The sequence below is a fragment of the Hypomesus nipponensis genome, chromosome 15 (genome assembly GCF_054491055.1).
Source record: "Hypomesus nipponensis isolate SF chromosome 15, ASM5449105v1, whole genome shotgun sequence".
NCBI classification, from domain to species: Eukaryota; Metazoa; Chordata; class Actinopteri; order Osmeriformes; family Osmeridae; genus Hypomesus; species Hypomesus nipponensis.
This window is the reverse complement of record NC_140375.1, coordinates 4,061,276-4,085,825: the sequence shown is the minus strand read 5'-3', so window position 1 is coordinate 4,085,825 and position 24,550 is coordinate 4,061,276. Positions and strand designations below refer to the sequence as shown.

Below are 24,550 nucleotides of genomic sequence, written 5' to 3'. Positions count from 1 at the left end.
CCAGACATCAAAAACAACGGGGAAAAAACACATCCGTGGATGTAATGAAAACCTAAACAGACAGGAGAAACATGTTTTCGCCATGAGGCCTGAATGCCTACAGAAGAGATTTGTGTAAATAAGAGCTGTTTTTTGTTTTTGTGCTGGCACACTCGGAAGAACAAGCGCAGGCTCACACACATGATGGCACACCCATGAACACACACACAGTGTTGGAGTGACAGTAGCAGCTGCTGCTGTGATCGTAAGGTCATGTTAGCTTGCCACCCTGAGTTGAAAAACTAATTTTCTGCCTTTGGGGGGTTAGGGTTGGTCTAAAGGTCCCTGAGATAAGTTACAGACAACAATGTTAAAAAGGTGCTGGATTAAAAACATTTAGCTTTGGACCATTTCTTTTGAGAATGCATCTGGTTTTGGTTTAAGGACTGAAACATAAAAATGTAGGTGCTTCCAGATCATTATATGTCTGAGAATGCGTGCATATAGTACTTTGACACACACACACAGGTGAGCACACGCACGCCGACGCACACATGAATACATATCCGAAAACACACACATTCTCACAAACTCAAATGCACAGTATAGTCATGAAGATCATGTTTGCTTTCCTAATCAGGCAATGCCATTACCAAGACAAATCACTGTACCTGTAAGCTCCCAGTTTAAGCCTCAACCACAGACATTACTTTTATTAATGAATCGTCCTCGTGAATAGAAAAAGGTTTATTTTTGTTTATGTTCCCCAGAGTGTAGTTAAATGAAACTATTTTAATGACATTCACAGTGTGTGTGGGGGCTGAGTGGTGTGTATGAATGTGAGCGTGTGTGTGTGCCCTCATATTGGCCCGATTATTCAGGGTTAGCAAATAGAAGTGACATTGGTTTGATGATCCAGTCTTGTTGTTGACATAGTCTCTGTTTATGAAGCCTACAGTCTGGTCAGGCACAAGCACAGCAGCCCTTTAACCAGTGACAGGAGACTCAATTAATGAGACAAATGCTTTAATTAGGGTTGATATCCTCAGGGTGGACACACACACATGGACGTACACAATTTGTTCTTACACACTAATATTCATACACTCATGCACATACACACAGAAGGCCCTGTGTGGGTGCCAACGCTTGAGATGAGAATGTGTGTGTGTGTGTGTGTTGGGGTGGGGGGGTGGGGGGGAGCTTGCAAGGGGGAGTTTCTGTTTGTCCAAATGCTCTAAGGGCTGTTCTCCTCATTTGAGAACTTGTGAAACAAAGTGAGTTTGTTACAGTAGTCAGGCCTGGTGAGTATTAATAGCTCATGCAGATGTTTGAATGTCTCCAGCTATTTATAAGACTGTTGTGTTCAAATTAAAATGTCTGGGGCCTTTTCTGGACCTGCTATTTTTAAAAGGTTTTCGAGTTCAGATCAGTGTTCTGAAAAGTACATATTTGTTTGGCAGTTAGATCGAGATGAGTCACTTGCAATTTCGAGCCCAAGTTCCGATGGTCAAAATATCACACACAAAAACAGCATTCATACTTAATGAGTCTTAAACGCATTCATTTCAGAAAAAAAGGGCTATTTTCAGGGTTGTATTTTCATTTTTTATTATAAATAGTAAGAGTACTGAGCTTGTATGCAAGGTCGTACGTCATAACATTCTGTCAAATTATACAAAAAAATACATATAAAAAAATGAACGGAACCGTTGTAATTGTAACCACTGTAATCCCCTCAGATACAGACATATGTACAATTTACCACTGAGTGCTCATTGAACAAAGGTTTGTTGAGAGATGCAACTATCTTTAAGTGAACATAGCATTTCTAAATAATAGAAAAACTATTTGTAGTCTGTACAATGTTGCAGACATTTTTTGAATAATGTTGTTGACATATATTTTTAAAGAATAAATACACCCATGACAACAAAAAAACTAATAGCGTTTATGTTTTTGCAAGACATACAAAAAAAACACAATTGAGAAAAAAAAACTATTTGGCTTTATACTACATGTTTTTTAATTGGCCTTTGTTTTTCCCTTGTATTAATTTTATCCACATGGTCTTTGAATAACTTCCAAGTCGTAATTACTTCAAAGATGGCAATGTGCTGACTACCTTCTCCTGTTCACAATGTTTTCTATTTGTTTGGCCCACCATACCTTCAAAGGCACTTGTAATAATTTTTTTTGTGGGGCTGCATGTGATTTTAGCGTAAATCCAATGTTGCTAAGACATACGATAGGGTTGGCTTCATGGAATTTTATTGCATGGTTGACTGTTGGGTACTTGATGATATTGCACTTCTGGTCAGCTGACATCCTAGCTCTCTGGTTTCCATTGTGTCTCGAATCTCACTTTGTCGTGACCCAGTAAATCTTAGTTTTAAGGAATTGTTACTGGGTTCAGGACCCTTTTGTCATTTTTTCCATACCCCCACAACACCAAAAACCACTTTGCCCCCTGCCCTCTCCTTGTCACTTTCTTCAGTCACCTTTGACCTCTAAGGGAATCCTACTAAACCCACAAAAGGTTAGAATCTTCCTTCTTCAATGTGACAGAGATAGAGAGATCCAGTCAGAGTTCACTGGAAGTCAGTTAACAGCTGTAGTGTACGTTAAAGTTCTTTTTCTGCTACCTCAAAACATAGTTTGATTAATGGATTCCTTTTTTTTTCATTTGTTCTTGTTTGCTTGTATCTATTTGTTTATGTTGCCTATGGCTTAGATTTTGTTTCCTTTTCTCTCTGTGTGGTATGGAATCTTACAGGGGAAAAAAAAAATCTATAAATGAAATGTCAAATAAAACAGGGCCTCTTTATCCCTCATGTTGCTTTCTGAAATGAAATGGAATGCATCTGTATTTATTTGGCCCCGTAAGCATGTAAACAGGATTTAAGATCTAAAACTTTAGTCTGTGATTTATGTGTTGTTGTTGAGCTCCTCTGCAGGCCCTTGATGGCGAGATGTTCCCCAGTGAGTGTGCTTGCCCCTTGGGACTCTTGACTGATATGGGGTAGACAAGGTCCTGTTCCTGAATATAGTTGGTGATCAATGTGGGATAAACCACATCACAACCTAGGGTAAGCACCCAGAATATTCTCCACCAGTCACCCAAACCCTCCACACAGTTTGTTTGTTTGTTTTGGTCTTGCATTACCTCCTAATAGTCTCTTTTCATATCTTATCTTCCTCTCCTTACATCAAGTGAGAAGGAGTATCAATGTCAGAGTGAAGCTCAGGCCCGTTGGGATAGGTAGGGAGGGAAGTTGTCAATTTGGTCCGGGATACTCAAACACTTCCCTCAGCGTGGACAAACATACACGTTCCTGAAGCGAGGCCAGGGCAGGATGTGGGCGGAGCCCTCCACTCAGGTGATCTCCGGCCTCAGATAATGAAGGGCACCTGAAAGAACAACAAGGAACCATCAGATCACGTTCACACGCTGAGAAATAAAGAGGGTGAGAGGACCGCTGAAAGAGCATCAGGCATGGTGTAAGGGTGGGAGTCCAGCAAGCAGTCCCAGCCCATAGTGTGTGGGGTCTGGAGAGGGGGGCGGGCGGACTAGAGTCGTGGGACTCTAGTCCGGCTTGATTTAGCGCCTGGAGAATTGGAATCAGGACCAGCGATCGATACTGGCTCCCCAACTGACCTTTACCCAGCGCACCTGTTTCCAATAGCCGTCCTGCCAGAGGGTATTAGAATCCTTCCACCCCCAGAAAAAGAGCCCTCAGCCTTCAGTCCCAACTGCACATGGGTATCGAGTCTCAGTGATTAATGGCATCAAGATGTAGTCCCTCTGATGGATGTGTGTGTGTGTGTGTGTTTGGTGCACGTGTTTGTGAGCTTGTGTGTGAGGGCTTGTGTGTGTGTGTCAGCTCACTTCTAAAAGGTGGTTCCTCTTTCTGTCCACTTAGATATTTCCCTGTGATATTTCATTAGTCGTTTCTCCTCTTGGATATTAGGTTTGATATTGACTCGATACCTGCTGACCTTGCAAAGCCACTCCATTCAGCCACTCCATGGCTTTGAAGGGTAACGTTTACCGAGAGGTTGCCAGGAGGTCGGCGGATGGGCCTAATTGGCTGGCTCGTGTGATTCCCTCCTCCTCCCCCTCCCTTCCCCCCCACAGGCCGAAATTGAAAACTACCCCCCGCCCCCTTCCCCAATCATTGTAGATAGCTTGTGGACTACGTCACCTTAAAGTTACCTGTCAAAGTTAACCTTAATCTGAACTGAAGGGCCTTGCTTTCCTCCAGAAGATCCGAGCACAGATTGTTGGATGGGAATTTACTCAGTGGTTAAACATTTTATCGAAAGAGTTAGGGCGTCTATTAATAGCTTAAACCTGCGGTTAAATCAAGTGTTGCTTTTCAACATTCCCAAATCTTGTTATAAGCCATCATTCTAAATGTGTTTGGTGTAAATAAACCCAGTCCAAACAGGGGGAAGGAAAAAAAACGAGAGGGTATTGACCTTACTTTGTCCATACTGCCCATACTGGTAGGATGCAACATGGTCCACACTGTAGCCCGGCGAGCCGTAGGCGGTTGGGCAGTAGGACTGGGAGTTGGGCAGCGAGGGCAGTGAGGGCAGGCTAGGCACGCTGGACAGGCCCTCCAGGCCTTTGAGGTGCTCCAGGCGCTGGGAGCAGCTGGTGCCCAGGCCCCCAGGGGCCTCCAAGCCCCCCGTCAGAGGGGAGAGGGCGTAGTCGCTCTGGGGCTGGTGGGGGACCCCGCCCGGGTTCAGCAGGCCCATCACCTGGGGGGGGGGGGGGGGGGAAGCAAGAGAGGGTGTGGGTGTTGGTGATGTCGTAGGGAGGGTGTTTAGGGGAGGGGGTAACAGGGGAGAGCCTGTGGCAGGATGTGCAGGCTGGGGTGTTGGGTGGTTTAAAAGTGGCAAGACAGGTGGTGAGTCTGAGACTGGGATGAGGCATTGTGGATGACATCTCTGGCTCTCTCTCTCTCTCTCAAACACACACACACTCACTTTTGCTCCCCCCACTTATGGTCTGTTTAACTCAAGTTCCTTTTGGCTGACATCAAAAGGCTGAAGGCGAGCCCTCCCCAGACAGGGAGAGATAAGCGCGAGAGAGGAAGAATTAAGCAATTTGTCTGAGAACCACGACTCCACTTATTTCTGAAATTCCCCGTTGCCGCCTCTGTCAAAGAAAGCATGGGGTGAGATAACGACTTCTCTGCAGAGATGTACCAACACAGATAACACACACACACAGGCACACAGACCACAGCAGTGAGAGTTGCAGATGGAGATACAGATAGGCTTTGACCTGTTGTTGATTAGCGGCCAGATAATCACATTTGGGGGAATATTTCTTGGCGAGCTTTGGACGGAAAAGTGCCACAGGGCATCATCTACCCCCAACCAGGTTGTCAAAGCCCGACCTTACCCCGACACATCGACGTGACCCGTTTGGGACCAACTCGTCAAAACGTGTCTCCAAATGTTCCGTAAACATCTCATCTTTGCATTGAATCAACATCACTGAGCTGGGAGCCTTGATGAACGCAAACGCATCCAAACCTGGCGGTGACTGTGAACGCATCAAATCCTCTTTAAGCAGAGACCTTGGGGCTCTCCTGGTGCTCTAATGAGAAGCAGGTATGCTGCACTTTGGGCTCCGCTGGCCTTATAAGTGACATATTATTCTACATCCAAACACACACATGGTCCCGCTTAAGTCATTTCCCAGGCAGGAGGACAGAGGAGCCCATGTTGATTTTGAGAGGGGAGTTGTGTTCCCCTGTCCCCCAGTAACATTTTTCTAAAGAATTACCTGCGTTTGGTTGTGTTATGTTTAAATAGAATATGTATGTGGAGGGTTGCTGGGGTCCACCATCGGCTTCTCTCTCTCTCCCTTTCTCTCCCTCTCTCCCTCTCTCCCTCTTTCTCTCTCGCTCTCTCCCTCTTTTTCTCTCTCTCTCTCTTTCTCTCTCTCTCTCTCTCTCTCTCTCTCTCTCTCTCTCTCCCACTTTCTCTCCCTCCCTCCCCTCCCTGGTCTCTGTAGCGTGACACAGACTTTCTGGCCAGGTCGGGCTGGGTGTTTCATGTTGGAAGGGGGTGCCGTCGCCAGCGGCATGGCACAGTCTGCCCACCAGGCGCAGCCAGCGAGCGGGAGATGAGCAGGACTAGGAATGTCGGCATGAGGGGGAGGGGGGATCTGAGACAGGGCATTCCTGATCCCTCATAGACGTTCTTCACCAAGATATTAGGACATCACTTGAACCGGGAGGAATGTGGAGACAAACATGTTTAAGAATGCAATCACGAGACGCCTCCCCAGTGGCTAGACAGTGTAGTAGTTTGGTGTGTTTGTGTGTGTGTGTGTATGTTTGTGTGTGTGTGCGTGTGTGTGTGTAAGGGTGTGTATGTGTGTGTGCATGAGTGTGTTTCAGAGTGCCAATGACAGCTGCACACAGACTAAAGGGGAGGAAGTGGATGACCCTACTCACACAAACACATGCCAGGGTGAAAACACCCTATGTATCTGAGGAGAGGATAGAGGCTTAGAGACGTAGATAGAGACTTAGAGACGTAGAGAGAGAGAGAGAGAGAGAGAGAGAGAGAGAGAGAGAGAGAGAGAGCAAGCAAGTTGGACTTTTGTCTGTCTCTACTGTGTTAAACTTGTCAGAGTCAATTAAATATAAAAGGTTATGATCAATGTACAGTATATTTGGAAATCAATCCAAAGGAACGTCATTGTACAAACACGCATACACACACAAAAATGTGTATTGATTTGTGCTGCAGATGTGTAAATGTGTTTTATTGTTTTTTGTTCATCTATGGTGATTTGGACAGATGTCTATTGTTTGCCTTATGTGTCACTAAAATGTGCTGGATTAAAAAGTGTAGTCCAGGCTGGCTGACATTAACCATACAGAGTACACACTGATTGAGGACATAAACAATCTGCTAATAGTAAGAATCATTTCCAGGAGTTCATAATTCTATGCTACGTAATTAAGCCTGTGTCAGTTAGTCATCATCACGTATTCCTGAAAGGACTCTGTGAAATAATTACTCCCTGGAACTGTGCTTATGTGTGTGTGTGCCCGGAACCCTTATCATGGCTCTGAACCGTTTAACTCAGGGTAGCAGAAATCTCATTTTCTGCCTGTTAGGACAGCTCTCCATGTGTAGGTAGAGGGGTGGGAGCTGTTCATGCCTGTCTAATTGACGGTAATTGTCTTTTCAGTTTTCATTTGTGTCATCGTCTCTTCAAGATCATTCCCTCGCTCCCTGTCCTTGTCCTTCCCCTCTCCCAATCAAGCGATTATCCGGAACTACATCTGTCCTTCAACCTTTTCATCCTGCATGGTGTGCGCGTGTGTGTGTATGTGTCGGTGTGTGCATACGTGTGTGTGTATGTGTGGGTGTGCGTGCGTGCGTGCGTGCGCGGCAACACGTGTACCTGTGGAGAGAGGCCGTTGCCGAGGGCGGGGTTCATGGGGTTGTGCGGACCCCCGGGAGGGGCGAAGCTGTCGGAGTATCCTGAGAAGCCGTGCCGTCCGGAGGCCAGGCAGTAGGCCGACCCCCCCTCCTGGCCGCCCCCAGAGCCCTGGTGTCCGGAGGAGGGGGGCAGGGGCTGGGGGCGGTGCACTGTGCTGGGCTGCTCCGACACCACTGCAGGGGCACGGAGAACAGTTCAGAACCACAGACAAAGGCACGGCTAGTGCTCACAGCTCACAAAACAAGGGATGGTCTCTGTTTAGAAAGCAGTGCATCAAGGGATGGTCTCTGTTTAGAAAGCAGTGCATCAAGGGATGGTCTCTGTTTAGAAAGCAGTGCATCAAGGGATGGTCTCTGTTCAGAAAGCAGTGCATCAAGGGATGGTCTCTGTTCAGAAAGCAGTGCATCAAGGGATGGTCTCTGTTCAGAAAGCAGTGCATCAAGGGGAATTCCCTTCCAATATTTTGCTACAAAGTGGCCAAACGAATTAGACGGTGAATTCCACAACAACAGGCAAAGTGTTTGACTGGCTTGAACCGTGCTGGTGAGCGTTTTATTGAGGTGTAGGTAATTCACTTAGCATAACTGTTGTAGCCTGTTACTGACAGGAAATGACCCACCTTGTGATAGGGATGTGGGCGGGTATGGAGTGTCTGATAGCTGATAGGGTGGAATGCTGGACATGGCGGAGGGTGGGAACCCTCCTGGGATAAGGTGATTGAACGCCATAAGCTGATTGGCCCCCGCCTGTTTCCTCCATCTCGCTCTCCTGTTACTGAACCAGACCTGGAGGACAAAGTATAGCAATGTTAGCATGTGTGTGTGTACTGTGTGTGTCTGTGTGTGTCTGTGTGTGCACTGTGTGTGTCTGTGTGTCCATGGTAGCATCACTCTGATGTCATCCCTTTATGTGTGTGTCAATGTGTGTGTGTGTGTGTGTGTTTGGGTCATGTGGTTCCCTCCAGACTAGCCCATGTGACTGCCTTAGTCAACAAGGCCCTCTTTATCTGTAACTGCGCATCTACAAATCACACTCCCATAACAAGCACACACACACATCTACACACACATCTTCACAGACATCTACACACACATCTACACGCACATAAGCACACGTACACCAAGTCTTGAATGCCGCATGATATCTATACTCTATTTTCCGTGTATGAGACTAAATGCATACTATACGTGTTACATTCAAATACATGTATCAAAACAAATATTGAATTACACATCCGACTCTTGAGAGTACAAATGATAAGAGTAACATGTTGATACTGCAATACGTAATACAAAGATATGGAGACAGCAACGCATTTTGAGGGGAAGTGTATCTGACACGGGAGCTTGTGGTTGGCTGTCTTTACTTTGAGGATTGTGATTGGCAGGTGGTAGCCAAGCCGTTTCCATGTGTAATGACCTCACGCTGGGGCAGGAACACACTCCACATGGAAACCGTAGGGGAGAATTTGCCGGGCTGTAGATCAGAGCTGGGTCTGGAGATTGGGCCCCCGGGACTCGAGGATGAGAGGGGTCAAGAATGTGTGTGTGTGTGTGTGTGAGAGAGAGAGAGAGAGAGAGAGAGAGAGAGAGAGAGAGAGAGAGAGAGAGAGAGAGAGAGAGTATGTATGTATGTCTTTGTACATGTATGTGTGTGTGAGAGAGCGAGATTGTGTGTCTGTGTGTGAGAGAGCGTGTGTGCTTAAGATTGGAGCTGGCGTATTCGGGACACTGCTCTAAGTCTAACGCTCCTCGGTCAGTTCCCAAACACTCCAACCCCCCTCCCCCCACACACACACACACACTCACACATGCTGATACACACATAACACTGTCTCAAATCTCTAACACCCCCATTTGAAAAATCCCCATTGTCAGCAGAACCAAGAGACTTCCAATCTTCCAAGAAAGAAATATGGGTCATAAAGATACTGTGTGAGTGAAAGAGAGTTTGTCTGTGTGTGTGTGTGTGTGTGTGTGTGTGTTTGTGTGTGTACGTGAGTGTGTGTGCGTGTATGTGAGTGTGTCTGTGTGTGTGTACGTGTGTACTTGAGTGAGTGTGTGTGTGTGAAAGTGTGCGAGCGAGAGGATTCCACGTGCGAGTGTTTGTGTGCATACCTGTACTCTGGCCTCGGTGAGCTTGGCCCTCTGGGCCAGCTCCTCCCGGGTGTAGATGTCGGGGTAGTGCGTCCTCTCAAAGGCTCTCTCCAGCTCCTCCAGCTGCTCGGCCGTGAAGGTGGTGCGACTGCGCCGCTGCTTCCTCTTCAGGGGCAGGTCGGGCTCCGACTCCACGTCCGAGCCCTCGTCCGAGTGGCTCGCTGGGAGGGAGGAGGAGGAGAAGAACGTTCTCTTAGTCTTTCGGCGGTGACACGCTGTGCGCACAGGTGAATGCAGGAAGTGTCTGCGGCACGAGGTGGTGGCTGTGCCTCTGTCCCACCCTGCAGTCCCGCCGTCGGGGTCGGCCAGGAGCAGAGGGGGGCCGAGGGAGAAGGAGCACAGGGCCGGACGGGGCTGTCCACGCGACGCGCGACTCTCACAAGGGCCTTCGATTCGACACATCGACAAGGAACGTTGACAGAGACACGGAAGGTCGGCTGCGTCTATGCGCCAACATGAAGGCCAGGTCGAGGTTAAGGAAGGTGGGGAAGGGTGACACTTGTTTTCGCATTGCGCTGTTTGCTTAAACCCCTGCATGGGGAGTACACCGCTCCCCCCCCACCAACATCCCCCCAGCTACATAACGCCAACCCCCCTCCCCTCTCTCCCCAAACCCCTCCCGTTTTGTGCCCGAACAGACTTCCATTCACAGGGAATATTCCCTGCTTTTCCACCTAATCCCACAGGACAAGGTTTCCCGAGGCGCGCCAGTACGATTGGGAGGACTAAGTCGGACACAAAGGCCTAATTTGGAACTGCCCGAGACAGGGTGTGTGTGTGTCTGTGTGTGTGTTGGGGGGGGCGTGGGGGTTAGCGGGAGAAAGAGGAGGAACAAGTATTGGATCTCCAGGCTTGCTGAAACTCCATAAGGATAGATGGCTGTCACATCAGTCCTCTCCGTTGCAACACCCCACTAGCCAGGTGCATGCTGGTCTCATTTGTAAGAGGTCATTCACCAAAAAAGGCGATGATATTATTTGGTATTCACCTTCTCTGTGTTGGCCCGGTGGTTAGCCTGGGCCACACTCAAATCCAGAGCTTCTCTTCTCAAGCTTGTGTGGGTCCAATAAAGAAGCTTTCATTGGCCTTTCTTTGACCTTTGAGGCTGGCTGTTTTCACAAACACACACACTTACCGACACATACACATGCTGTTAATAAGACACACTGAGAACCCCCCCCCCCACACACACACACACACATCCCGTTTCGGAAACCAGTTAAGATCTATAAAAGTCAAAAACGACGGTTGACTAGCTCACAATGTGGTAAACATATTTCAGATTTAGCACATTAGCATGATTGAGTTGCTGTAAAGTTACAAGTCTTGACAGCTTTTGTTGCGTCCACTCTTCATGTTTGGGTTGGATCACTTTAATACTATTGTGTACTCTGAGCTTATAGGCTGTGTTTATGTACCGAGGCTTTCGGCTACCTCAGAAGTTCATTGAGGGCGTTGCGCCGACTTTTTTTTGTGTTACACTTAATGAATTCCCTGGAGCGAAGGGGAAGTTTTTGTGCAACACTGTATTAGTTCCCCCCTTAGAAGCAACAATAAAATACAAGGAAACCCAAATAGCTCGGGGCTTCTCATGTGAAACTGATACGCTCCCCTCGGCAGGCTGGTCAGTCTCAGCATCCACAGTGCTGGAAGGAAACATCAGACGCATTAACAGTAAACTGGTTAAAAACTTTAAACAATGATAGAGAGGTGGAGAGAGAAAATATTTAGAAAGATTTTGCTACAGTTCAAAGCGTTTTGGGGCTTTTTTTTACACTTTTATTGAATGCTTAAAATTTTTCACTAGGCCACACGCAAATTCTTTTAACTGTTTCAAACGTCCGACCGCAAAAAAGTCAAAATGGCCACAACAGTTAGTCCCCAATGGATGTTAAACTTTTACAACATCCATTCAATGTCCCCTAATAAATCTTCAACTAAATACTAAACCCAAGTATGCCAAACTGTCAAATCACTAACAAATTTGTATCTTCTAACCACATCACTGTGAGAAAAAACAAGACTTTAACGAGAATATAACTGAGTGGTGTTCTAGCTGGTGTTTTAAAGGAGGAATTTGGGATGTGCACTGTGGGTAGGAGGTTGGTGGGGGGGGGGGGGTATTATTCGAAACAGGGTTTCGCAGAATAACAAGGGAAGAAGCTTTCTAGTCAAGCCTGTGGAGGGCCGTGTGGGAACCCTCCTCTCCCTGGAGTCTGCGACCAGCATGCACGTTTCAAAGCATTTCACAGGGATTTGGACTCTGAGAATGCGGAGTGGTAGGGAAAATCCTTAATCACTTTGGAATTACCTATAGGTTACATCCCTACTGCTTTGGGAATCTCGGGATCCTCCTCTTCTCAGACGAGAACCTGCCTGGTACCGTACCTTGGATCTGAACTCCCATCCTCATAAATCACACATATGTACTGTTTGTGATACCGCTTTTACGAGTACAGAATGATATGCGTAAAAATGTAAACAACTTTGATGGAACGGTTGTAAAACTCTTCTCGCATCAAACTGGAATCCTCCAAAGAGACGGCGTCTCCATGTTGTGAAACAAAAACACTGTTCATCTGCGCCCTCCCCTTTAACCAAACACCACCTACGCATCCATCCTTCTCTGCCTCTCTCTTTCACCCTCTCACCCATCTCTCTTTCTTTCAAAGTCCCCTTTGTCTCCCTCCTCCGCCAATCCCTCTCTTTTCCCCCCACATGTCTCTCTCTCTCTCTTTCTCTCTCCCCTATATTTCTCTCTCCTTCTCTCCGTCTCTCTTTGTTGCTCTAAGGCCGGGCTCTTTGCTGGACGATTTGCACGCTCCATCTGTGGAATCCGTCATGGCTGCCATGGCCCTCACAGAGGGCTGAGGAGGGGGGGCCTGTCACCTGCCCCACGGGGGAGCAACGGGGGTAGCGGGGGGCACAATGAGGGCCACAGAGGGGTGGGGGGGTGGGGGGGTGGGCAGGCGTTCCGGTGGGGGGAGGACGGGAGGGGGCACAGCTGGGGGACTACCACCCCCCCCACAAGCTGCCTCGGCATGGAGGCACCTAAAGGTGTGTGTGTGTCGGTGTGTTTGTGTGCAGGCCAGCATACATGTGTGCGGAAGTGCCGAAAATAGGGCAATGGAGAGAGAGATCACAGACAGAGAGAAAAATAAAGAGTGGGAGAGAGAGAGACAGAGAGAGACAGAGAGAGAGAGAGAGAGAGAGAGAGAGAGAGAGAGAGAGAGAGAGAGACAGAGAGAGAGAGACAGAGAGAGAGAGACAGAGAGAGAGAGAGAGAGAGAGAGAGAGAGAGAGAGAGAGAGAGAGAGAGAGAGAGAGAGAGAGAGAGAGTGAGAGAGAGAGAGAGAGATATGGAAGTTGGGGCCAGAGACCCAGGAGTCCAACGCAGGGGGTTGAAGTGACAAAGGTGTAACCCCCAGAGATCACAGCGCCCCCGCCACCTGCAAACCCCTGCTGCACCACCACAGAGTAACACACACACACACGCACACACAGAGTACACAGACATCTGCTGTTTCCCAGCCTGGGGTAAACCTCCCATGGAGTCTTGATCACTTCTAACACTTACATTCACTGACATAAATCTTCATAGATTAACAATACATACAGCCATGCTTTTGTCAACTGTAATAGAACAGACTGGCATTGTATTAGTCAGTACCAACACACACCGTATAGTTCTTCACTGGTTACGTAATAAGGCTTATCAGACCAAAGACACTCTCTCACACTCATCTACACATTCATCTTTCCAGAAATCTCAATTATTTATTTCAAATGTCCAAATTCAAGAGGACATGATCTTCCTTACACACAAATCAACATGCACAGGAGACACACAGTATGCAGAGTTCCAAAAATAAGCATGGCACCGCGTTATTCATCACCAATCGGGGTTAAGAATAGTTTTGTGGGAAATCAAAAAAAAAAAGTTAAACCGCTGGTTAGTTCAAATAGTAGAGTGGAAGGAGAGACGGAGGAAAGAGAAGCCATATATGTTACAGCTCCTCTGTACTGTAAACTTGTGGTCACTGAGTGCTACTTTAACTTGCTCCACTTCGCCATCCAACGATGCCCTCGCCTATATTTGGCACTGACGAATAGCATTTTCAATCAAATTACCGACCTGAATCCTGCATATCTCTTTCTGTGTGTATATATAAACCATATCTTAATATAGTCTCCTTCATGCCCTTAGCTAAACATTGGTCTAAACTACATTTTTCCATGAATTTTATCTCACCTCAGCTGTTAGCGAAACGTACTTTATTTTTTTCTAGTGGGGGTTGTTGGCGCAAGCGCTTGGCAGTCTGTGGAACAAAACAAGACTGAGTGAAATCTTTAAAAGGGTAAGTCTATCGGAGTGTCTAAGGCCCTGGAAAGTGGACCGCCTGGGAGCCGGGGAGCGCTGGCTTCTTTAAGCCACAGAGAGAGAGAGGGGAGTATCTGGGAGAAAAGAAACCTGTTTAATTTAACCAAACCCCAGCCCCTGAGAGGCACACAGCGCGAGTTAGCCTGCGCCAACACAATCTTCAGAGAGCCAAAAAATACCCAAAATGCCTCACGCTATGCCATCAGGAGGAGGAGGAGGAAGAAGGGGAAAGAAAAGAGGGTTTAACAGACTGTGGTCTTGGAAACTGTACAGCATATGGGTTTGTGTGTCTGTGTGTGTGTGGGCTGCAAGTGTTTGTGTGTTTGTATGTGTGTTGGGGGGGGTGGGGGGGGGCAAGGCTGCCCATCCAGGCAGGGCTAGATGGGTTGTAGTGGGTAGGGATTTTGGAGATCAAGTTTGTGTGTGTTTGTGTTGAGGGTGGTGGTGTGTGTGTGTGTGTGGGGGGGGGGGGGGTTGTATGAGACTGACCATATGTGTGCTGTTTACAAGGAGGAGGTTCGTGGGGGGTGGTGAAGGAGGAGGGTAATTGAGCCAATGACATGATCTCCCCCTCCCTCCTCAGACAAACACACACACATCGCCTCATACACATACGCACCCACCCCAAAAAAACAAAACAAACAAAGGACAGAAGAGACAAATGACACGTTTATGTGAGGTGGGGAGGGAGCAACGCTGGTCCTTTTCAGGGAACTAGACGACTAAGTGACTGCCCGACTGCATTAAACAGTATATAGAAGCCAGGCAGATGCCTGCAGGATAATGGTTAACTGACAGCTTATGGGCCCATCTGCGCCTTGTGTTAAAAAACCAAGACCGGGAAGGAGGGCTGCTCACTTGACTTGCTAAAGAGGAGACTCGACCTCTACAGCTGCCCTGTAATTTACTGAGTGTGTGTGTTTGTGTGAGAGACAGAGGGAGAGAGAGGGAGAGGGAGAGGGAGAGGGAGAGGGAGAGGGAGAGGGAGAGGGAGAGAGAGAGAGAGAGAGAGAGAGAGAGAGAGAGAGAGAGAGAGAGACTGTTTTTAAGCTCTGCTTCTTTGCACTGTCATCCTGGGGGTGTGAATGTGTGAGGAATGATGTTGCCCCAGATGGAAAACAGCTCATAAATCACAATATCATAAGAAAGAGACGGGGCAAAGCTGGAATGGCAAGGCCAGTGGTTAAGCTGAAAGAGAATGATGCGAGACAGCTACCAGGAAGTAGTTACCTGTCATTTTCATCCAAATATGATTGTAACCCTGTTTCCTGTAGCACTGATGCAAAGTGACCCCGTGTTGCTCTCTGACCCCCGCTAAGCCTCATGGCAAAGGCAGGAGACAGGCTTTGGCTGCTCAGAAACAAACTCACAGCAGTAGCATTGCTCAATCTGGCCAGCTTGTTTTAACTGTTCATGGTGCTACATGAACTTTGAATTCTGCTTCAGGAAAAAAATAATCGAAAAGTTGTGCTTGTGAAAACCCTGTTATACAACGCCATAAAAGGACTTCTATGTAAATGTAGCTCTAAATCTATTAAACATGACTATGTCACTTTCAAGACAAACCGGGACATTGTAACTTTGGAATTGAACTTTCAGAAATGTGAAGAAATCAATCGGGAACAACTCTGAATCTCTGAATGATCACTGAATATCAATGCATGTATATTACTAGTTTATTTCTAGATTTCTCTCCCTAGAATTCTCTGGCCTCCTCTCCTGAGGGGCTATCCCTGTGTGACATGGGAGCAGGAGAGGTAATTAGTGAACGGGGCTCAATGTAAGTGTCAGACTCCATCATTCAAGTGATTGACAACTCTCTGTCTGCCTTCCGTTGTTCAACCAGCATATTCAGTAGCCTTTGCCTAGCGTCTCTTCAACTCTGACACCCCTTATCCCCTTTCTGGTCACACACACACACTCACACACGCACACACACACACTCGTGTATACACTCACACACACACCCATAAAAACAACCTCTTTCTCTCTCTCTCTGTCTCTCTCTCTCCCTTAATCGTTGTGCCTGCCTTGGCGAATACTTCTATCAGATAAAGAGGGGCCTTATTCTAAGGCGGCCATTCTCCTTGACCTTCTCCAGGGCCTTTTCACTCTTTCTCTCACTTCAACCCGTCTGTGGGGCGCCCTCGCTGAAGCTGAATGTGGCAAGTCCATCACTGGGTGACGCAAAGGGGTTGGGGGAGGGGGGGGGGGGGTTCTGGAGGGGGAAACCCCAAATTCTCTTTCCCCCGTCCGCTCAACTCCAATCCTCCTCACTTCAAAGTTGGGACTGCATTCATTAATTGCCCTTTGAATTGATATCAGAGGGTCACAATAGGGGTGTGGACGGCAAAAGACCCTTTAATGAAGCATAGAGCCCCCATTCATCTGCAGATAACTATGTTTTTGATGCTTGGATAGTCGTCGCGCACGGCATCTTGCAACAAAAAAAAATGCATTTGCGAGAGAGGGGAGAGTAGAGACAAGCTGGAGCTCCAGATAGAGACAGAATGGGACAGAGAGAGGGATAGTGAGGGGGATAGTGAGGGAGACTGCCCCAGGGTAAATGGAAGAGATTTGGTGCTCTCCTTTGTGCCCCCTGTGCCCCCTGTGCCCCCATGCCCAGGGACAAAGTGAGTGACACATTCCGCAGAAGAAAAGCCACCCCACTAACTGACATAATTTAAGATGTTCAGGCCAGTAGCCAGTTTGTCTTATCACAACAAGTACTTGACTATAACATTTCCATGCTGCCAACTTGAGCAAAACTAACAAGTATACTTTAAATAGAAGTCTCAGAGCCTTTACGTTTTCAAGCAGATATTGTGCTATATGCACTGGTTGAGAATATGAGCATGATTTCTCTCAAATACGTCAATTGGCCGTCATCATTTTCACTCACAAACTTTCAACTGTGAAAATTGAAAAGGACATGCTTGCATTAGATTACACATCTACACATCTTTACACATGCAATACATATCTTCCATCAGCACCATTACACCTTATGAACCCTGTAACCCATTCTGGAACTGGAAGGGAAACGGCATCCCTTTATAACAACTTTCTGTAAACATGTGTAAACTTTCACATGATCTAACATGTACCAACAAGACCCCCCTATATTGCGGGATGTCTTTAAGCATCACAAACAAACTGATGAAACCAAGACCTATCTCTGTAAACATTCATTACACTAAACACACAAACCCAGCCCCTTCACTCCGCCTCATCTTCTCAACCCTCTTCCCTGCGTCTATACATTTCCTCCTTCCCTTACTTGTTCTCAACCCCTTTCTCTCCCTCTCTGTATCTCTGTCGCTCTCTCCATTTCTGTCACAATTCTCTCTCTCTCTCTCTCTCTCTCTCTCTCTCTCTCTCTCTCTCTCTCTCTCTCTCTCTCTCTCTCTCTCTCTCGCACACACACCACACACACACACACTCCCTCTCCTGGCATTACTCCAGTGTGTGCCCACATATTACATTCTATAGAACCCCATCCTGCGCCTGAGTAGCAGGGGACCCCAAGTTCCTCACTTTATTTACACAAACAAAGTCCTGCTCCGTTTCTGTGACAAAGGCAGCTAAATCTTTTGGGCCTTTCATGTTTTGTCAGCTCTTGATTCCCTTTTGTCCTCTGGCTATTGGCCGGGCAATTGACACAATGAGGCCTGGAGAATGGCAGCAGATTGTAGGAATGCGCCTCAATAAACCTAATTATGACATGATGACTGCACTCACCATGGCAGGTTTTCAAAGATCCCAGGCTTATTCAATTAGCCCTTTCCAGGATTCTCTTTCACTAAATAAAGTTATCCCTTTGACTATTTGTGTTTCAGAGGTGTGTGTGTGCGTGTGTGTGTGTGTGTGTGTGTGTGTGTGTGTGTGTACATACATGTGTGTGTGTGTCCGTTTGTGAGTGTATATGTGTGTATGCGTGTGTGTGTGTCACCCTAATGGTTTCTCTGTATAATTTGGTTAATTTTAATTAACAAAGTAAAGGTTAGAAATAGGCTCTGGAGATAGGTAAAGGGTAGAAACATTGCATACATTGCATATAATTAGTTGATTCATATGAGTTCATTAACTTATTTTGGAAGTGCAGCACGCTGCCTGCCAAATATGCAAAGTGCCAACTACATGCACGCGTTTTAGGAGGAGCTGTGGCCAATTGTTACCAACACAAACAAAAAAGCAGTGAAAAAATGTATTCTCAAACGATTGTGAAATACACAGAATACGAAATATATACGAAATACTATTCATAAATTGAAACATTTTAAATATGCACTATAGCCCACAAGCTCCAATAACAAAAGCAACGTATGTTTGGAATTTAGAATGGCGCACGTTCAGATGACGTTCCAGGGGTAGGCTATATCCTTCCTTGAGCACCTCAAGTTGCTTTTCCCAGACAAATAAATCTAAACGAGCAGCCTTTGATCGGGACACTGGGGGAAACGACAATGAATTCTTAACATCTAGGGGATGAACCAGTGCTCCTCCTACGCACAACAATGGTCTCAACAAACATCTACTTAATCTATGTTTGACCTGCTTGACTGAAAAAGTCTCTTTCACATTTTAATTCGTGGCTGTAAACTAAAGCAACAGCTTCGGGTTGAGACATCACATCATTAACTGAAACTGGATATTAGCGACGACCAAATGTATTATGTTTTAACAGCACTTGTGGTATATTGCTATAGGCAGAGAGACATTGCAGTCAACAGACAAACACAAATTAAATAATGTGGACGGGCATTTGCGTATATGAAGATCATTCACATTTAGGCCTAATCGTGAATAAAGCAAATGCCAGTGCGTCCGGGGTAACTTTAAAAAAGAACACTGAAACTAAACTTAAGTTTGTTTCCATTTCACCCACTTTAGTAACAATGAAGCAACGGGGAACATTTATTGGATATCTATAGATGGGATAAATAAAGTAGTAGCCTCTTTATTGGGTTAACCTGGAATTTAATTAGAAACGTTCCCACAACCGACTGACTTTCTTTTGTTTGCTGGTGGATGGACCAGATATATTAAACGAATGCGCGCCGCAGGCATAGCGGGTGAGAAGGAAACAGAGGGAGAGGGCGGGCTCACCCTCCAGATGAAAGTAAATTGAAATAAAGGGTTCGATTTAATCCGCTTGAAGAGATTTTGAGAGCGCGAGGGGGTGAGCACGATGGGTGAGTTTTGAAGCTATGCGCATGACGAGTGGCAAGACCCATTGTGACTGGCGCTCGAGGCCAGGCGCGCCTCTCGGGGAGAACATTGGTCCCCATTCACCAAAGCACTATTTAATACTCTCTCTAGATCATTAAATGTGACACAGCGCTATATCAGAATCATTTAGAAGACATTATTAATGTTCGAGAGGGCAAGACCGGGTTGCATCAAAGAGGGTAATAATAGATCATGTCGAGGCCTTCTGCCATAGTTAACAATGCAACGGATTTTAGAGGTAGAAATTTATCATAAACATTTTAGGTTGTCGTCAAGACAATTATTGACGATGAAAGCCTCAAGTCAGCATCATACTATCTGTAACTGAATGTATAGACATAGGTCAGTGGTACTAACATTTTGGCCTTTATTCTAAACCACTTGCAAATGGCAATGGTCTTAAAATGCAGTAGCCTACATTAGCTTATGCAGTTGGCCAAATGAACAAAACAGCCATTTTTATATATATATATATATATATCTTTGTGAAGTACCCCATAGAGCCTGATCATTAGATTTTATTATACATTATCGACTATAGGTTTTTATACTATAGAACACGAAAAATACCATAAGAGCTGAAGCAACAGTTAAACATGTGGTTTCGTCCATTATTTTTGCATTATTTGCCTTTGTGAGTGTGTGTGTGTGTGTGCGTGTGTGTGCGTGTGTGTGTGTGTGTGTGTGTGTGTGTGTGTGTGTGTGTGTGTGTGTGTGTGCGTGTGCGTGTGCGTGTGTGTGTAAGAGAAAATGAGGGAGTTTCAGATGCTTCAATTGTTACTCTGAATAGTAGTCGGCTTCTTTAGACGACTAAAAAGACTCAAAAAGAAACATTTTGTAGGTGAAAACGGCCATTTTTTCATGGTGAACAGTCTCTAAGCCTAGGCGCATATCAGCTACAGCGGACGCTGAATAATTCATCCTTCATTGCTGGCTCATAATGTCTTTTCTTGGGCTTTTGTTGCAAAGTTCCCTCTCCCTTTCTGACTGAATTATAAACAGGTTGCCTTCTTTTATTGCGGCCAAGCTGCTGCGAAGCTTGGCTTTTGTCCGCGCGTAACCGAAGCGTGAGTCTCAATGGACTCTCGCTCCTTTGTCTCCCAAGTTCATCCTCAAGTGTCCGATTGTGTGCGCAAGGCCTGGCTTTGTGAAGGATGGAACTGTTATACAAATGTTTGATCAACTCATTTGGCACGTTTTGTCTCGTCAAACTCCCCGTCTTTTTCCTCCAATTCGTTTTACTGTCCTGAGATTTACAGTATACGGACGGAAAGAGAACAAACTGGCGTATCGGGATGGAAATTGGAATTCATTTATTTAAAATACCAATAAATTAATCTACGAGGGGGAAAGTTGTGATTTCTTTGTTTGATAGCCTACAGCCAAAACCATATTCACAACCTGTTACATTAAACATAGCCTTGGAAGCAGAGTTTCTCAAACAAGAAGTATTATTAAGTTGATTAGCTATGCATTTTGAATATTGTCGCATATGTATCAAGAAGCCTATATTAATTAAGCATGCTCAATAAAATAGACCAGAAAAGTAACGGAGCAATTGAACAACATAGCATATTAATGTAGACTATTCCAAACAACTTCCTGGGAGTATTTTTTATCAAACATTTTCATGTGGACAAAGCAAATTTTTTATAACACGGTGAGTTTTTATGTTGTCATATAATATATTATTTTACTTTCAGTGTTAGGTAGTAATCATTAGTCTATGTCAAGCCATAACGCATCCCTCTCGTTCTCTATCACACACACACGCGCGCGCGCACGATCCTCCTTTCCCACAAAAGCTATCACCTGCTGTTTGATTTACGGTAAGGCCTCATGGGAAAACCATTAGCCGGACAGATATGATCGATAAAGAATTGAAAACAAACGCAAACACTTTGTGACTATGCCGAACAAATGAGAACACATTTTCCCTTGTGCTGTGCATATTCAACTGTCTCCCTAGAACTACATAACAGTCACTTATTGCAGATAAAATAAAAGGTTCAACAACTGTTTCGGTCTTTAAAATATAGGTTAAATATGTGTGTATGTGTGTTTCTTTATTGTAGGTCATCCCAGGCAAGACCAACGCTAGTTGTATACAAAATGTCAACAGAGCAGGGAGTAAGCTACCACAAGTGAATAATACCCAGATTCAACATGAAACCACGTCGGCGAATTTGAAAATATTAAAACTTACAGCGATCTCCCAAGATGCCTTCGATACTGTGTTTGGCCCGTCGTTCGTTGTCCTCTAATTCCTTTTTCTCGATTTCGTCTTCATCATCATCATCGTCTCCCTTTCCTCCAAATTTACTCCTCATGATGCGACTTATTGAACTGACTATGATAAAAGAAGTTAAATATGAAATTAGCAGTTGGTATAGCTGCTATCAAATTTGTAACTCTAATTTAAATAGTTAAATAGCCATTTAATTAGTTTTGTTATCAACAAATTGTTTATCCAATAAAAAAAACTTTTTTACCAATACGTAAATTAGAATATAGGTGCTATACTGAGCAGATTTGTTTCTATCAGGTGTTAGGGTCAAGTTGACCAAATAAAATCTGATAGGCTAATATAATTACATTGGTTTTACTTCAAAATACTGTGAAAAAAGCAAATTATGAGAACAATTATATGATTCTGGTAATATGCTACCCTATAAGCCAAAGTGGTGATGGCGATGATGAGAAGGATATGGTGGTGATGACGATTGTTAATCTTTCTATGCCTCTCTGCACCCATTTGATGGCAAACAAGTATAGCAAAGTGTATTTCTGTTTCCTTTTACCTGAAGGAACGGTGTTCCGGTCACATATGCCATCCTTCAGTAATTTATCTCGAATCTCCCAGCTAAACATACCCGGGTTATCTCGCTTGTACTCCTCTATTCTCCTCTCCACATCCGGTGTTGTCCCCTGCTTTAGAAACAACAAAATGTGTAATTAGTAGGACTCTTAATAGTACTAATCACTTCAGGTGAAAATGCCTGCTAAGTGAATACATTAATAGCGGTATGAAGGCTTTAGGCCTCACTCAATATTTTTAAGCCAACCTGTTGAGAAGGCTTCAGCCTATGTAAAAGACAAAAGAGGCAGTTAAGAATTCCCCCCTTTTCCTTTTCCCTTACCTTGGGTTTGCTTCCTCCAATGGCTCCGGGTCGGATAGACCCGGTTTCCTGGTACCGGCACAGTATTTTGGATACGCAACCATGAGAGACCCGTAGTTGACGAGAGATCACACATGGTCTGATGCCATGGTGTGCCATTTCAACAATCTTATGTCGGATATGGTTGGGCAGTGGTCTGCCATTGATGAATACTCCCCCGAGTTGGTTCACTCTGCCTTGCCCCAAAGGGGTAGAGACTGTTAAAGAAAGGAAAAAGTTCACCACCACATTAGTTTAGGATGTTAATATGAAACAATAACGTCACTACAATTATATGGAATTATTAACATATAGGCCTATTATTTAAACTATTTGTATTCATATTCATGCATTTTATTATCTAATAACCAGTCTTAGAGGACAATTGTTGCATTAAAATAACTATTGCTTAGGCTGAAAGGTTTGACAATCTAATAATCACCAAGTATTTTAAATGACAAGGTTGCTCTCTTTCAGATGTTGATGTTTGTTCATTTTGGCAAAGGACCTGTCTCATCTATGACAATACAAAACATAGGCCCTGACCTAACCAACTTATAATTACATAAAAACAAAGCAGACACAGCAACGAAGTATTATTCGGCATATTTTGCATTCATTCATTGCCTTGGAGAATTGAAATGTCTTCATGTCTATCCCCTCACATAATGTAACCCTGCAAACAAAGGTTAGTTCACAGAGTTAAAGGAAGCCTATAGGAAACGGCCCATTAGGCGACGCAGTATTCGCTCCAAGATGACATGAAATGTAAGCACATCGAAGTTAACATCACCACACATACAGTTCAATTGTAACTTTGGATTTTACCTTCCAGTGGGAAACCACTGCGGGGGTAGTTCTGAGCCAGCGTGGGGCGCATCATCCTGGGTACAGCCCCCGCCAACGCAGTCATACCTCCACAACCCTACGCGCTCTGAAAACCTCCCGCCGGAGAGGAGGAAGATGAACAACCGGCGATTAAACTAAACGAACTGCGGGTATTTGGACAATAAATGCTTTGTATTCCAGTTTCTGTAAGATTGTTTCGAGTAAATTGGCCACTGCAGCAGCCAGGCACTGTTGTGTCGCGGGAGAGAGAAAGCACTCCCGCCTCCCCAAGAGAAAGCTCAAGGGAAAAGTTTATTATGAATCTGCTGTTGAATCTTCAGCCAACATGCTGTGTTCGGTTCAGCGAAGTCATGAAGGTAAGAACTTAGCCGTGATGTCCCTGCAGCTGTTGTTGTTGACACACGTTCAAAGAGAGAAGATGGTCAAAACTACAGCATCATTTATTAGTTGTGCTGCACTTCTTTCCCCATGAGTTTTCCGCCTTCTGTGATTGGTTTAGAGGAAGTACACCCGGTCCACGCATGTGCTCAATGATTGGCTGACGCAAAAAACTTTTACCCTGAAAGTTACCGCCAGGGACCGTGCACCAGGACAGTGTAGATATCTTGGATGACTACGTTGACTGATGTTTAGTCGTAAATGTACGCATACGTTGTTGGTGAAATATAACAATAAAGATGATTCAGATATCTCACCGATCATAAGTAAGTGTCATAAATGAGACTTTTTAGAGCATGTCGTTTTTTGGTTCTATTTATGTTTCCTATCCAACCATGTGTCCACATTGTATGATCTCAAACATAAAGCAAATGTTACACAAGTTGTGTCTTGAGGAATTTATTATCCCTTTAGATTGCGCACTATACCAAGCCCCCGAACCGTCCAGGGGGACGTGCGCCACAGCAGGGTACGACGCCAGGAGAGTAGTAAAGAGTCTATTGCACCGGCTACACATGTCTCGTAGCACTTATTTACCACCGGCCAGTTTTGTTCAAATGTAGAAATTCTCTCAGAATTATGGCCTGCATTCGATGACACACACAGGTTGGATAGTGGCGTTAACCGTGTGTGCGTATGTGTGTGCCGACGAAGAAGGTCAAGCAACCTTGCTATTTACAATCAATCAAAGAAGCTATGGTCCGTCCCCACCTTTGAATTCGTACAAAAGCTCTCTTCCCTCCACTGTCCACCCAAAACAACCGACTGGCCTCTTGGACACGTTTGCTTTGAAGTTTCACTAAAGGCCTTGGCAACAAAGTAAGCCAAGGCATATAGCTACTAACAGATCTTGTGAAAAGTCATATAGGCCCTTATG

General features: G+C 45.3%; 1 protein-coding gene across 4 annotated transcripts; it reads right to left on the bottom strand.

The window, feature by feature from the left end:
* Positions 1-1,576: 1,576 nt before the first annotated feature.
* On the bottom strand, positions 1,577-23,352 carry pax3b (paired box 3b). Of its 4 annotated transcripts, none has more exons than XM_084673733.1 (9): positions 23,215-23,352; positions 22,369-22,604; positions 22,030-22,159; positions 21,435-21,578; positions 9,577-9,776; positions 8,079-8,244; positions 7,421-7,632; positions 4,462-4,746; positions 1,577-3,390 (listed from the first exon to the last, which is right to left on the bottom strand). In XM_084673733.1, exons 1-9 carry the CDS (start codon positions 23,297-23,299, stop codon positions 3,373-3,375), a joined length of 1,476 nt encoding a protein of 491 aa, XP_084529859.1. In that variant the 5' UTR covers positions 23,300-23,352; the 3' UTR covers positions 1,577-3,372. The 4 variants fall into 4 exon arrangements, with proteins under 4 accessions (XP_084529859.1, XP_084529858.1, XP_084529862.1 ...); XM_084673732.1 differs by having other exon boundaries at positions 4,467-4,746; XM_084673736.1 differs by having other exon boundaries at positions 22,102-22,159.
* Positions 23,353-24,550: the final 1,198 nt, after the last annotated feature.